At 41.3% G+C, this 15765-nt stretch overlaps 1 protein-coding gene across 5 annotated transcripts in view; it reads right to left on the reverse strand.

Annotated features, from left to right (window-relative positions):
• The window catches only part of cdc42bpab (CDC42 binding protein kinase alpha (DMPK-like) b), a 68404-nt gene that overhangs the window by 40459 nt on the left and 12180 nt on the right, over positions 1-15765 (reverse strand). For all 5 annotated transcript variants that reach the window (XM_084560530.1, XM_084560532.1, XM_084560531.1 and 2 more), the window contains exon 2: positions 1401-1492. In XM_084560530.1, coding sequence (XP_084416656.1) covers positions 1401-1492 — 92 coding nt within the window. The remainder of the gene's footprint in view (positions 1-1400; positions 1493-15765) is intronic.

Here is a 15765-nt window from a genome sequence, read left to right on the forward strand (position 1 = left end):
ACAATGCCTTCCCACTAAACACATTCTGTACGCTTGCTTGACCTTCTGTCAAATCACTGTTATTATTGTCACACTGTCATCAGTAATATATTAGGACGCCGTAACTTTGTAACAGCCATTAAGAAAAACTGGCAAATGTCTTTACTATTTTGCAACACTTCTCATGTTAAAGATAGCAGAGTTAACAAACTTGCAGGTGCAGTGCTTGGGACATATGCCTGTATATTCAACGTAATTTAACTCTTTATGTAATAAAGCCAGAAGAAACTCAAAGGGTTTGTCGATGTTACTCTTCTGTCCACTGACCCTTGAAGCGAATTAAATTTTTCTGACATGTAACACTCATACAAGCACACCTGGTTCAGTGTAAGAGCACTGGAAAGTTACCAAAAGGCAGAACAATTCATGGGTCACACCACAATGCCGAACACAGGCCTGAAACACACACAGTCACCTGACTCACACATGCACATACCAGCACTCCTTGCAGAGGCTCAAGTGAGCACGTTAGTATTCTGTGTTGCTACTGCAGCCGTGGTGGTGGCAGCCATGCCCAAATCTCTCTTCATCCCTCAATCTATCACTCTTTCTCCACCTATCAGAGTGGTCTAATAGGTGGAGTCTTAGAAGGAATTCACTGACTTGTTTGTACAGATATGGGATAACAAAGTCATACAGCAAATGTTTGGACCCATGCAGAATGGATCAAGATGCCTAAATTAGTGAAACCCACAGTTTATTGTGTCAACCAAGACAATGGTAAAAAAATTGTCAGCTTAGAGATACAAGGTCTTCCTAAGACGCTGAAATTATGTAAGGCGTTTGGCAGAGGACTATAATACCTGTCCCTCCAACATTCCCCAGGTTTGACATCATTACCTGAAACCCGGTGACAAATGTGTTTCACCTTCCCTTCAGGCATACATAAACGACAAATCTTTATAAACACAAACATTTAAACCAACACTGCTTCTAATTTATTTTTGGTTCGCAGGTTAAATGTGAAAAAAAAAAAAGATTCTTTAAAGTGTTGTTCAGGCTGCAAGTCAAGTCATGCTCATGTGGCCGACCAAAAGTACGCACAGCTGTTGGAATGCAGCAGAAAGTAATCCACTATCAAGCGCAACAACACTCTTGCCTTTTATGAGTGAGGTATTAAACGGTAGACGGGTTCAAGAGAATGGTCTTTTACTGGCAGCTATTGTGCAGGAAACACACTGAAAGAAATCCCCTCAAGGTAGAAGTCGCAGATTTTGAGATGTCTCCTGTCAAAGCAGACAGGTGAACAAAAAAAAAAAACTACACTGTGCATCTAGAAGAAAACGATTAGAACACCTGCATCTTGAACAAAAAAGAAAAAGGAGAGAATCAAAGTGCAGGTTAAAGGATGGAAGTATTACCTCTCCAAAGGCTCCTCGTCCAATCACCTTAAGGATCTCAAAGTCTTCCTTGTGCAGGCGCATCTGCTTCACTTTGGACGTGAAGGGTTTAGCTGTGGAGAGAAAGAAGACAGAGGTCAAGTTAACCATAAAATATAAAAGAAAATCCCATGATATATCATCACTTTTTTTTTTTATCACAAAGCATTTGCTACAGATGAAGGGTGGAAGCAGGATCTACTGACTGAATCACGGAGTGAGACATGGAAAGCAGAGGAAAATAACAAGTAAACTCTTTCCATTATCATGACTATAAGCGCTTCCCAAATCCCATGGCAGAACATAAAGGTGCTTCCACCATTGAAAGAGCAAATTATACATTTTTATGAAATAATACTACAATATTAGACGTATCATGCTTCAGGAAAAACAGTTTCACACATCACACAGCAAGACTACATAATTAGTTTAAGGTGAACGCTTACACTATCACCAATAATTAATGAGATATTTCAGAATGTGTCAGGTTCAAATCAGCTGATTACTAACCAATTAATCCAGTTAATTAGTGTATTAGCTTCACCCGAATGTCTTTCTGAAATTAAAGCTAAAGGCCCTAAAATAAATCTTTATCTAAAAAGATACAAACTGCCCAATCAGTTTCAACCTCATGCTGACCAGTGAGGGAAAAAAACTAAACATGCACAGTTTTACAGCCTAATTTTTCAGATATCTTGTAATCGCCAGGTAGACAGATTTTAAAATTAGCTTTAGGTTTCAGTTGACCAATTTAATTTTTATCATTACAGCTTACACATCAGCTTAGGCCAACCGATCTGCTGGGATAAACCCCGGCTATCACTGACAAATTCCATTTATCTGCAAAATACCCGCTGGTGAATCTGACTCAAACCATCATGGACAGGTTTTATGGTCCAAAACTTTCTGTGAGAGACGTAAGTGTCCCATGGTTACGGAAACATACTTGTGATAGTTATGTGGTAACCCACTAAAAACACAACTACAATATTCTCTTATCAGACTCTGTGATTATCTAAATGGACTTTATCTAAGAGTTAGAGACCACCTCGTTCTCTTTATAGCAAACGACACCGGACACAGAGAGGCTGAATGATAAAACTAACTATTGTTATGACTGCAGTTATGGTTCCTGGTGGAAAAGGGACTTGGGAGGAATATGCTCGGGTCACCAATGTTCTCTCACAAAGCTAGACAGATTCCATCTATGCCTGACAAAGTAAGCATTTCCCTCATTTGTGGAAAGCTATTCAACCACTTCCTGGTTTACATGATCCCAGCATGCCAAGGATAACCTGGATTGGCTACAAGTTCGTCAAGGTCAGCATATTGGTTATGATACACAGATTTTCTGATAACATAGAGAAATACAGCTTATTTTCTTATAAGGTATTTGGTGCCTGTCTATATTTAAACAAAGTTGTTTTGTGATATTAAAGCAATATTAGGATTATAAGCATATAGACAAGCAGGCATCGACATACAAATACATCTCAAGGTTTAACTTTCACAAACAAGTAGCTCTTTTGAGTCAGAGACAGCGAGACAGAGAGACAGAGAGACAGAGAGGTCTGTCTGCAGCCCCTCGCTGGCCAAACATCATGCTAAACTCATCTGGTTGCCATGACTTTACAAAACCTCCAATGCTGAGGAAAAGGACATTCTCCCACTGTGAAACAGGGAAATGTCTGCCGAAATAAAACAAACAGGTCACTCATAGCTCAACAATCTCTCACTCTCCGTTTTCCTCACTCTCCCTCCTGACTCCACTGAGAGCTGGCCTGGCCTAATATGATCACAGGGCAAAGGGAAAGTAAGGGTCAGTTTAGTGTACCATGTCTTGGCGCACAGTTACAGAGCAAGTAGATGTAGTTACATCTAATGGGTGATCAGCCATGTTAAATTTGGGTTGGTGAGCCATCTTCAGCCAACTGGGGAATCAACTGGGACCAGGGTATCACAGCAAGAAAAACAAATAAGACTGCGACAACTGATTTGTTGTTTCTCGCAAGGTGCTCTTGTGCCTCCTTGCTTCTCTTTTTCCTGCATTATCTAACCTCCTGACAGTACAAGTTCCAACAAAAACACTAAGTCAAGAACAGATAATAATACATAGGGAATAGTACATGGCCTGCCAACCTGGAAAGGCCAAAGACTCGCTTCAACAAACAACATATCACTCGCGAACAGGAAATCTTACCCTTCACAGGGGTCCATAAAGACAAATATCAAATTATAATAGTCCTCTACTGTCTTTTATTCTCTACAGGCTGATGGCAGTATAACTGGCACAGTGGTTGCCAGAAAAAAAGTCATAAGCCAGTGGTCAAATTTACCCCTATTTGGCTCGAGTCTAATGGTAAACAAGCTCTCTACTGCACAAAGAACACTATTTTAGCCAGTCTCTCTAACTTGACATGGCATGTTTGCCAGGGTAAAGATAATATCTAGCAACTAAATCCCTTTGGATTTATTTGAATTCACGTATCAAAGTTACACAATTCTCCCAGCATAGAAAACAAGAGATCAAATCTATTTAACATGGCTGTTTTTCTATGTGAAAACACAAATCTCTCCAGTTTTATATAACTTCAGAGTGAAGAACAAAACTTTATACTCTTACATTTTGTCACACTAATTGTTCAGAGCTGGATTCTTACATATAATTTATCTAACGTGTACATAATACCAGAGAAACAAATGAATCATAAGAATCAGAAAAGGCTTTATAATCAACAGCTTTGTACTTGACTGATGTCAATGTAAAACAAGTAGAACAAACAGTCGAATTACATAAGTTTTATCTGACTAACTGTCAGCTACAAAGCAATGAGTGATTATGAATGTTTAATGAATTAATATAATAAATATATAAAACAACTGATATAACCTAATTCCGTTTTTTGAGACACAACTATGGACATGGATTTTGCATCACATGCATTTTACCGCTGTGATTCAAAACAGTTGATGCTGAATGCCTTCAAACATAAAGGCCAGTGTTGTTTGGAAGAATGCGAGGACATCTCTCTAAACCTGCCTTTCAGCCTGGATCCTCACCACATCCAGCTTCATCTCAACTGATCTGTCAAAGTAGAGTTTGTCAGTGGAAATTTCAAACTATATGGCTGTAATATCAAACCCATTCACTTCTGGTTTGATTGTGGATTATACAAGTCGGAGCTTACAGGCCCTAGAGTACAGGGGAATAGAGTCAGGCTAGCTGAAAGAGAGAAAACACTGATTAGTAGCTGCACGCTGACTCAGGAGCTCCACTAAATCAGCCACATGAGAAACGTCTTTCATCTGTGAGCCAGAAGCCCACAGGCCTTGCCCACAACAGAGTACACATACAAACATAGACTCATACAAATATGCGTACACATACAACTAAGTCTATTTCCCTGCATCTGACACACAACTGGTGACTATGTCTCGCTCTGGCCTTGACAGAAATACCACAACCAAGGCGGTTATAGATTTTCTGGAGTGGGAAAGTCATTGGCCATCACTTCAACAGCAGGTGGTTTACTGAAGGACACAGCAGCTATTAAACTGTTATTCCGGCCTGTAATTTATAAATGTATTCAATTGTTTGCATGTATTGGAAATACTGGATCCATATGTCTGTATGCAGGGTCAACATTTAAGACATCCAGACTTCAACAAGAAATGCCTATACTCACAAAATCCCCATATTTACTCTGGGTTCAGTGTGTTTGTACTTTATCAATAGTTTATGCGACATGGATTCATAAAGACTTGCTACATTGGCTTTGACAACAGAGAAAAAAAACACCATACAATTTGATCATGCATCACTAGCAAAATATACAGGTAGAGTGAAACATAGCAACCGTTACTAAGACAAGGTGTGGTAGAAATCCTTGGCAACACTAGGGGAGGTGGCTATCCAAGCTTTAACATGACTGGAGCTCTTTGTTTTCAGAGTTTTGCAATGTGTAGGGCGAGTGAGCCAAGATTGGAAAAAGATGACATGTCAGTCTCATTAAATGTACTGCGTGCTTTGTGGGGAAAACATCTATCCGCAGACAAGCGATGAGTGCATACTGGAAGACACACACATACACTTGTAGACTGTACTGTGCAAAACACACATGTTGAGTAGTAGGCCTTAGGATGCAGCGAAACTGGAAAAACATGAGTGACGCCATCTAATCCGCACAGCCAGACTGGTTTAGCCCAAAATACTACGTGCTTATCGTGACCATCGCTCTCCATAGTCAGAGCCATTTTGTGTGAAATGTAGTAACTGCAGGCAAGTGTGTTCGCTCACGCACAATGGGCCTCAGACTGGGTTTCTGGCATGATATGTCTCAAGGGTGTGTTCATATGAAATTTGTGAGTGCATGCATGTGTCTTAGGTGTAACAAGCAGTATGATATCTATTATATATGCTTAGCGTCCGTGTGTGACTCAGTGCTGGGTGTAACATAATTACTGCTTTGAAATGAAATAATTAAATCTATAAGTAACTTGAATTCTGTACGTTTTGTTCCTTAAAGTTCTTTAAAGTGGCACACCCAGCCCTTTAGTCGATATTTCTGGAAAAAAAAAAAAAAAAAAACATACAGTCACATGACACATACAGTCTCTCTACAGCACAGTCTTCATCTACATTAGAAGACGCTTTTAAAACTGCAGAATGTATTACTCATGGAAAATTAACCACGGGGCATGTTCAAAAGTAACCATTTCCACATGATATAGATGTGCGTGTATATTCACCATGTGCATGTTAAATAGGAATCTTAAACTATTTACACATTGCAGGTATTTTAGGATTTTCAGAAAGTGAAAAGAGAAAACTAAAGAAGGGAGTTACACAGGACAAAAGGCAGCCTATTAAGATCCAGCTGGACAAAAACACAGAGACAGAGGTTAAAGGGCAGTTAATGTCCACATTATTTCTGAGGTATCTGTCGCGCATCCATTACAAAGACCGTTTTTCTCCACACCAACTCCAGGAGAATAGATAGTTTGTGGTTTTTCAGGATTTCTTTGAGGTTTGATTGACAGGGGTAATACAAAGTTATTCAATAAATATAAAATATATGTGACACTCATAGACGTAAAGTTAGTATGGGCTGAATGAATAGCCACTTCCATAGATCATCTTTCTTCAGGACTTAATTTCATGGGAAGGACAGAACTGGAAAGGACAAAAGACAACTGTGGGAAAAAAAACAATGATAGAAAAAAACATGAGAAATAAAGACAGGGTATACTGGAAAAAAATATCAGCTAGTGGAAGAACTTGAGACAGGGCTGGACTGAGAAAAAGTGAGAGAGGAGAGACAGAGATGAAAAAAGGCATCACATACTCAGGCCCAGTCAGCAGCTGAGCCAGTTACAGTAAGTGTCCAATCCTTACACCAGCACCGCACTCCAACCCCATCTCCAATTCCAGAGTGGGACGGAGGGACATCTGGAAGCCATAATGGGTGAGGTAACAGCTAAAAAATGTTGCTCGCAAGAGAGACAGGGGAGACGGAGAGATGGAGAGAGAGAGAGAGAAAGAGAGGCTTTCCAGGATCTGACATGAAGAGGGAGAACAGAAGAGGGGAGAGGAAGAGACCCATGGATTGCCTTCCCTTACATCTAAGCAAAGCAGGCCTGCTTGTGAGGGCAAACCTACCACACCTCATAAGCAGTCTGGGAGTTTTCCGAGACTGTGTAAACCTTTGCAGGGGAAATAGTCTGCATCATAAATTATGATGATAGGCCTGAATAACTTAAGCCTATTATTGTGCCAGGATCAGAAATGGCCAGTCATGACGTAGGCTCTTTCTTTTTCGATTGAAGAATCTTGACATCACTGCTTCACACGGTCACAGGTTTACCTGTAATTATGGTGCAGGACAGGCTGTTACATTACCTTCCCTTTGAAAAGGGCTACGTATGTGAAATTCTTGTTCTGGCCTAGAGATTAGGTAGTTTTTCATCATGGTAAAATCTCTTCCACACCCTTCACGGCCTATATTTTTGTAAATATAGGCAAGAAATAACAGCGAGCAGATTACAAAATTACTTCCTGGTTAAATGAAGGCAGAATAAATACAATTAAGTGAGGGCAGAATAAATAGTCCACCAAGGTCATCAAAGGAAAAACTGAACCGGTGTGATTCTAATAACCTAGCCCTTAAAGGGGAAAGGGACTCAGCGCCAGAGGCAGTTCAAAAATACCATCTTTTAAGCAACTCAATTGCAAGTAGCTTAAAACATCCAGGAAATTACCCAAATTACAGATGGAAATAGAACCAGGCCCCTTTATGTCACAACCTGAGGTTCTCCCAACATATGTGCGCTTGGAGGCATGATCAGCCCCAATAAAAGGTTTCTGCCTGTGTCTCACTCTCTCTCATGTCGCATGCACAGATGTTAGATACACACAGGTGGTGGCATGGGGCACTCACAGAACCCCAACACATATTTTGTCATGTATGATACATGTCAACTATCAAAGCGGGGGGGGGGGGGGGGGTCGACCATTAAATCATTGATAAGCACCGGAAATTCATGAAGGGAAAACTGGGAATCACTTACATAGTCTGTAAACATGCCTTAGAGCATTAAATTGCATTTAATGCTAGGCTGCACAGCAGTGACACCAGAATTCCCAGTGCTGTCTGTCTGCAGTAACCCTCCCCACCCCCTCCACTACACCACAGCCAACCTCAAATTCCCCTCAGTGCTGGTTTTTTTTTTCTGCCATCCTTACCCATGTCTCTCTATTTCCATCACTTCATCTCTTTTCCAACATTTCTGACTAAGTTTTCTAATATGACCACTTGATTCAGTCCCTTCTCAATGTGTCTTTCTCGTTCTCGGTCGTTTCCTTCATCTTCTGTTTGTCTTTACTGCCTTGTCACATTAATAAGAAGGCAGGAATGGTCTGAGGCTATAAACTAAACAATCTGTACCCCACGGCACTAAACAAACAAACAGGATGTTCCCAAAATATTAAGAAACCACAAACTCCTAAGAAAAGGAGGGAGGCAGTGCTTGACAAAACAATAGATTGGATCTAGTGTGTGTTACAGCTCAGCCTGCTGCAGTGAGCATACACCCTGGCAAGCAACGTGAGAAAAGCTGCCTCGGAGTGGCTGAGCTACGTCGGTTTCTGCTATCCTAACAGGAAGTCTTTCCAGCACTTCAAAGAAGTCTCCAAGCCCGCACATAGACCTGTTCAACCCACATCGCAAACAAGTTGATTTACAGAATTCTGTGTCAACACAGCCTCTCAATGCCGTCTGAAGATAAGGAGCTAATATGACAGGAGCCCGCCAGGCCACATTACCCAGTGTGGCAGGGTTTCCTTGCTGTCTGCCACGCTGCCGGTGGGAGCGCCGGTGCTCTTTTGTTCCTCTTCTGCGTATTGATAATAACAGAACGATGACAGTGATAAGACAGTAGGGTGCCGAAATAAGGGCAGTGCTGTACAATTCAAGTCACACAGACAATCTTGAGCATATTATGCTAAGAGTGTAATAACTGGATCCCAATTTACAATGTGTTGGAAACAACATTACTGTTATTATTTACTATATGAGGATAGTACATTATGTTATTGATGATTATTGTATTTATGAATGTATATGTGTATATGTGTAGTGAGTTACACTTAAGGTGTGAAATATTCGCCTCATCATACCTAGGCGGTAGTTGATTGTCCAGGCCAAGAGTCTTTCAGGTGGCAGGTTTAACTGTCTTTCATCGGTACAGATTGATGTCCATATACAACATTATGAGATCGGTATAAGTCCGTAGTAGATTAGATTATACATACATTTTATATTGATTTTGAACAATATCATCATTTTAAAAAAATATTTAGAGATGTTTAAGATTTGCAGTGCATGAAACAGATTTTTCACTCTTAAAGACAATCCTGTCTGCAAGATGTGACGTTTGCCCTGAGACCATCTCCCCTTCAGAAATAGCTGCATGCACTGGAGTTGGCCACTGGAGAAACGGACAATGACAGCTGTATGAATCTTTTGCTTTTACTGCCAGCAGAAACACTTGCTGCTCAATCACAGGAACAAATGACTTTATGGCAGCCTCTTAGTGCCTTCACAGGCCAGAGCTCCCACATGAGCCTGAAAGGAAAAACACTAAAGTGTGGTTACAAGAGCCAGAGCTAGGAATACCGGGCATGTGCTGTGGGAATGTTCAGCAACCCAGACAATACTTTCCAATACCAATGCTTAAAATTCCAATTGGCACAATGTGCACACAGGATTGCAGCTGTAACTGTGGTACCTTGTCAATTTCTAGCAGCACTCCGTAAACTTCAGGATCAGTTAGATCAAAGTTACCAGGCAGTCACTTAAACAAAACTAAGACTTTATTGCCAGTGGTTCTCCAGCACCAACATGTCACAACACTCTGACAGATATTATAGCACAAGTTTCCCATTGCCTTTTCTGGGCTCATCCTCTCTCTCTCTGTTTTTTTCCCCTTGCTGGATGTCAGCAGCCTGTGGAAAATGAGGGGGGTTGTTGCTGTGCTCTGTGGCTCGAGTGGTACAGCCCAGCACTGACATTGCACCATTTAAGGATCTGATTCCCATTGGGACCACCCATACTATAAACGGATCCACCCAAATGGATTAACACATCCACTTGTTGTCGATTTATTAAGGGGTTTGAAACAAAAATTAATGACATGATGACAACAAGTATACTTAGATGGCTCTGGCACAGATTGAGGGGGATTGTTTGTCTCAGGTAAAGAACATGGAGACAGGTTAAAGGAACATCAAAGCAAAAGGGACACTGAGGAAACAGACTAACAGCGGGGCTGAGTAAAGGGAGTCGAATGGAAAGAATGGAAAGGAAAAGAAACAATAACAGACAGGGATGAATGAGGAAGATGGGTGGTGGCAAGTGAAGACGGGAGGAGGAGGAGCAGCAAAGAAGGGAATTTGAGATGTAAGAAAATAAAAGATGCAGGAGAAGTGTGATGAAGGACATTTCAGAAAACACTGAGATGTCACAGACAGTAAAAACTACACTGTCTGTATACACGCACACATAGTTAAACTATTCACTGACATACATGGACATACACATCCCCCACTGCTGTCACTGGAGAAAACAACCAGAGTGCCTTTTACTATACAGATGACCCAGGTCTTTTCTATTCAACATTAAGATGTGTTTGCAGGCTCCCTGTGGCAATATGTGTCATGGTGATGGAGGTAACCCAAGATGCCTTTCATTCTCTGGAAACCTGCCTAGCTAGGTGAGCTCAAGCTGAGGCCGACAGGAAGGACCTGAAGCGACGGCAAAAATGCAGGTGACAATGCCAGACAGAAAAACAGGGCAGAAACAGCACATTTCCATGGTGGAAGTGACTGACACCGTGATGCACTTAGAGCATAGTTAGCCGACAGAACACTGCGGCTTATTTGTGTTTTGTTGCTTATCAGTGGGGTCATCTTCAAAGCTGCAGCTTGCTACATTGCTGATGTGAAATATGTGTTTCAAGTTACCAAAAACCTTCACACGCTGACAGACCGTCATGCGCAACACTGCTTTAAGTCTTAACATTGCATCAGTAGTTTTCAATCTGTCCTAATGTTTCATTAAGTATACTGGCACCTATGAATGATCTAGGAATTCTGATAAGAAATATAAATCAGCTGTACTGTAAAAATCACCTATACTTCCAGGACTGGCTAATGGTTATTTAACTGTTTTTTTGGCACAAGTCATAATTTCCTTTGATTCAATTTTAAATAAAAATGGAAGGACCTGTGTTTCTTCACTGCAAACACAGGTAGGAAAAGCACAGCTGGAATTCTGTTAACAATAAACCAATACAGCATGCACAAGAGCTGGACCTCCCCTAAGAGGAATGCAGCAGTCATTAATACCTACAAAGTTGACCAAGTAGTATAGTCGGCTTTGCTAACATTTAGGACTGAAGCTGCATGCCCCTAGCCTAGAATCTAGACGCGCCCCTAGCGGCAGCAAATTACATTTGCTTCCAGGGGCAGTCTAGTTACTCTCCGTTGACTTGAGATTTCGAAAAATCCAAGATGGACCGGGCCAATCACGAGTCGGTGGGCGGGCTTAACATGATGACGACTGACCTGCGACCATAAGTTCCGTGAATTAATTACGCGTGAATTCCCCATCCTGCTAGAACTACCAGAGCGATGGCTGCTGCTAGCGAACAACTTTCTTTCGAATCGGCTTTGGCCGCCACTCTGAAAGACTTGAAGTTAAGCTTTTCTCTGAGAAAGGAACAAGAAACTGCACTGAGGTCGTTCTTACAAAAGAAGGATGTATTTGGAGTTTTGCCAACCGGATACGGCAAAAGTTTGATCCACAGCTTAAAAATGATTAATGCAGGAGAAACTCAACCTGTAGGCGAACTCATAAAAAAAAAAAAACAGGATGCAACAAGAATTATTTAATATCTATTAGGATAAGTTTTTTCCACAACACATGCAAGGAACTCTCTTTTCCGTCGCTCTTCGTTGCTCTGATTGGTTGTAGCACTATCCTATTGCGTGGAGAGGGAGTTTGAAAGACAACCGTTTATCCCACCCCTCCGGTTGAGCCCTGTCTATGGAGAGTGCCCAGACCCTACATTTAATGTGGGTCTGGCTCGTCAGGCTAGCATGCCTCAGTTATCGGGGCAGAAACAGAAAACAGAAATGATTTCCATTTCCACACTTGGAACTTTTGAGACAACACTAGAAATTTGGAGCCTGTTCTAACCTGTCTGGTCACACGCCATTTGGACACTTCAAACTTCCATCAAACTTTCAACTCAGTCATCCAACTGAGTATCCAACTATACAACTGCATGCCGATGTATTTTTTCCTCTATATCAGTTGAAAGCAGCCTTATAGTAGTGATATTGTAATAAGAACTGAGCTGGCTACACCAGGCTAACTTCATAGCCCATCACTTACAGGCACTTCCAGCACTAACAAAGTGAAGCAAAAATCATTTTGACTTGAGATTCCACCAGGAATATAATTAAACTGTGATTTGTCAAGGCTCACCACACCAAACATTTACAGTTACATGCGTGTCTTCAATTTGTATTTGAATTGTCTGAGAGAAAGATTAAATTGTAAGAATCAGTAAATAAACCAAAGTCTTCCTGTTTGTGTCTACACACTGGGATGTGTTTAGACAAAAGCAAAATCCAAAAATACAGTTATCAGACAGAAAAAGCAAAACTCTCTGGCATGTTACATAAGCCAAAAAGTAAAAATGGAACTCCTTGCTAATACTACAACACTGCAACAAAGTTTTTCTAGGGCAGGTGGTGGCCCCTCTTGTTGCAAAAGAATAATGGGTAGGCTGTGAATTTAACGGACACTGAAATTTGGAGAAAGCCACTAAATTACCACTTTCTGCTCCCAAAATAAATGGAGGGGACTGAAGGGCTACGCTATATATACACACTTCCCCCTCTGCTGCAGCCGTGCACAACAGACACTTTCTAGGCCACAACCAGTCCCCGTTACTGCACAAAAGACTAGCTTGGCTACTAATTATAACCTCCAGAAGAAAGGTGTCAGTGCTGGGACTTGTAACCAAAAGCATCCTGAAAATATGCATCTGGCTACAGCTGGGCGAGTTGGGACGTGCTGCCCGTTTACAGCAGGATGAAGGTACACATGTGACCGCTACTAAATAATGTATTATATTTCCAAGCGAGGATACCGTGCAAGCTAGGATCCAAAAACTGACAGAGATGCAAAGATTTGATATGGGCAGGGCTGGGTCTTTTCCAAGTTGCTGTTAAAGAGAGTCTATCCAAGGTTGTATCACAAACATAGATGATAAGCAAAAAGGATGCTTAGTCCTCTACAAAGTTTCCTCTTCCCTACATAAATGCTGGAAGTAGACTGGGCTAAATATCTTCTAAAAGGACAAAAGCAAGTTTAAAAAACAAAAAAACAAAACAGACAGACAGTGTTGACCATGTCCATTCTTAAATCAACAAGGCAAGCAGACCAAGGAGATTCCCATATTTTCAATGAATTCAATTAACTGGCCAACCAATTAAATGATCCACCCAAGAGTTTACCTGGCAGGGAAACTCGGGCCTTATCCATTTAGGACTGAATCCGTAAGCTCAGTCCCAGTGCTGTAAGCTGCGAGAACAAACAGCGGCCACGCAATAGCGGGCAGACACCTAGATAACAGTTACGAGGCTAATGACCTCACTGATAAGTAGGTTGAGTCAGCGTGGGAGGCTGCAGGGGGGCGGGCCCTTGTTTTGACGAGGACATGAGACTTCTAGGTGATCGCAGGCACCAACTATCTCAACAAGCTGATAAACCACAGGGTGCAGTGTGCTGAATGTAATACTAGGGGGACCAGGCACGTTTTGCAACGGCACTGTCACCACACATATCGAGTGCACCGAGTCAAGGAAGGACCATTCACTTCAAAGTAAATATTTGAAATACTTAGAATTAAAAACAATAGTCTAGCTGAAAATGAAGACCTGCGTTTATGGCCAATTGACTGTGTGCTAAACACCTCCATAGAACAACAATTGCAATCACAGCTGAGCAAGCAGGGTTTTCAAGTCAAGTTGGTGATTTGTCTACTGTGCTTGGGGCCATAGTAAAAGTGTATATACTTATGAAGAATTTGATGAATGGCTTCTTTTCTTTTCAAAGCCTTTTGGTTTTAGCAGCAAAAGATATGTTTTTTGTTACATCATATAAAGTCCTGTTCAAGACTCTAACTTCCACAATGCACACCTAGCGTGTAAGGGCTTCATCTGAACGTTAGAGTAATGCTAGCAGGACTGCTCAGCCCAGTCACTACGCAAAAAATAACATTATATTTCCCAAATTCATCAGTTAACCCTCACCCTCAAGTCTTTTCGGTTGAAAGGTTAAAAATGAAACATGACTTTTTAAAACACACAAAAAAAGCATTCATTTTTAAACCCTTTGGGTCTCTGGGACCCCAAGCGAATGGACAGACAGAGAGAGATTATGCAAGAGGGTAGCACGAGGGTTAAAACCATCATACCCAGTACAACTAGTCAAAGTTATGGCTGAACGAAGTAGCCAGCTCAGCTAAGTCGTTTACTGACCTTGGGAATATCTTTATAATAATAAATGGAAATACCTCGATTACGGCATTTCCTTATCAGAAGACAATTGCATCTGCAGGGGAGCAGATTTGCACAAATGAGGCATTCCTAAAACAGATGGGATCCCAGCAAAGCAATTAAGGCTAAGCATCCAACTACAGGGACTAAAGCATGGAGGGCAAATGCAAAGTAATTAATACCCGATGTCAGTGTTTTGGCCAGAAACGTCATTAAAACCTCAACATTTAACCCTAACTCCGGCATAAAACTAGTGAAGTATGAAACTATTCTACAGTGTATGTGTCAGTCATTAATGTTGGGTACGGTTAAAACAGAAAACCAAATATAAATGACATACACTTCCTCTTTTTTTTTAACAAAATATGACGGACAGTAGATAGAAAATATTGGGTCATTCTAAACTGAATTCTACTCAAACTCAGCCCAATCTGACTACGATAAAATATGAGCAATCAATACACGGGATGGGGAAAAACAAACTAACTAATGTGGTACTTATTAGTCTTGTTTCAAATGCCTTGGGGTAAAATAATTGGATTTGGGGGTGATGAAATTTACTCATCAGCAGCATGTCAAATTGTTGTGTCTGTATCATGACCTTCAGCAGAGGGAGGAAACAGTCTGAGGCAGCTCTCTATATATAGGGGTGAACAACAGAGACGACTCGGTGGAAAACAATTGAGATGGCAATCAGAGAGACCACAGGATTTCCACCAGAGACTTCTCAGAAGAGAGACACAGGACAGGGACAGCCGAGGACAGCGCGGTGTGGGTTAGTCAAACCGCATATAAAGTTCATTTGAATATATAAAAGAAATTTTAAAACATCCACTTTGAGTTGCAGTCTTTAAGTTGTGCCACATTACCAGTCGCAAACTCGTTCTAACACATTCACCCACGACTCACAAAACCTCTTTCAAAACAGATACCACTAAACCACTAAACCACTATCTGAATGTAACAACGTTGAGGAGGAAACATGCTTATGAGTGAATGTGTAACCAGATTGCCGGGCACCGCACAGAGGCTTCATTTTATCACTGAGGATCTACCCAGACAACACAGTGATTCAGTCCTCTGCTGAACCACTGAGGGACAATCAGATCAGTTGCATGTGAGACCCACCGGCGTGAAAGAGCGCCATTCAGGTGAACGATGGGTGAATGCTGCTGACAAACTGCTCGCCTATCCAGCATTATTTGAGTCATGCGTCTC

Source organism: Chelon labrosus, assembly GCF_963514085.1.
Source record: "Chelon labrosus genome assembly, chromosome: 14".
Classification (NCBI taxonomy): Eukaryota; Metazoa; Chordata; class Actinopteri; order Mugiliformes; family Mugilidae; genus Chelon; species Chelon labrosus.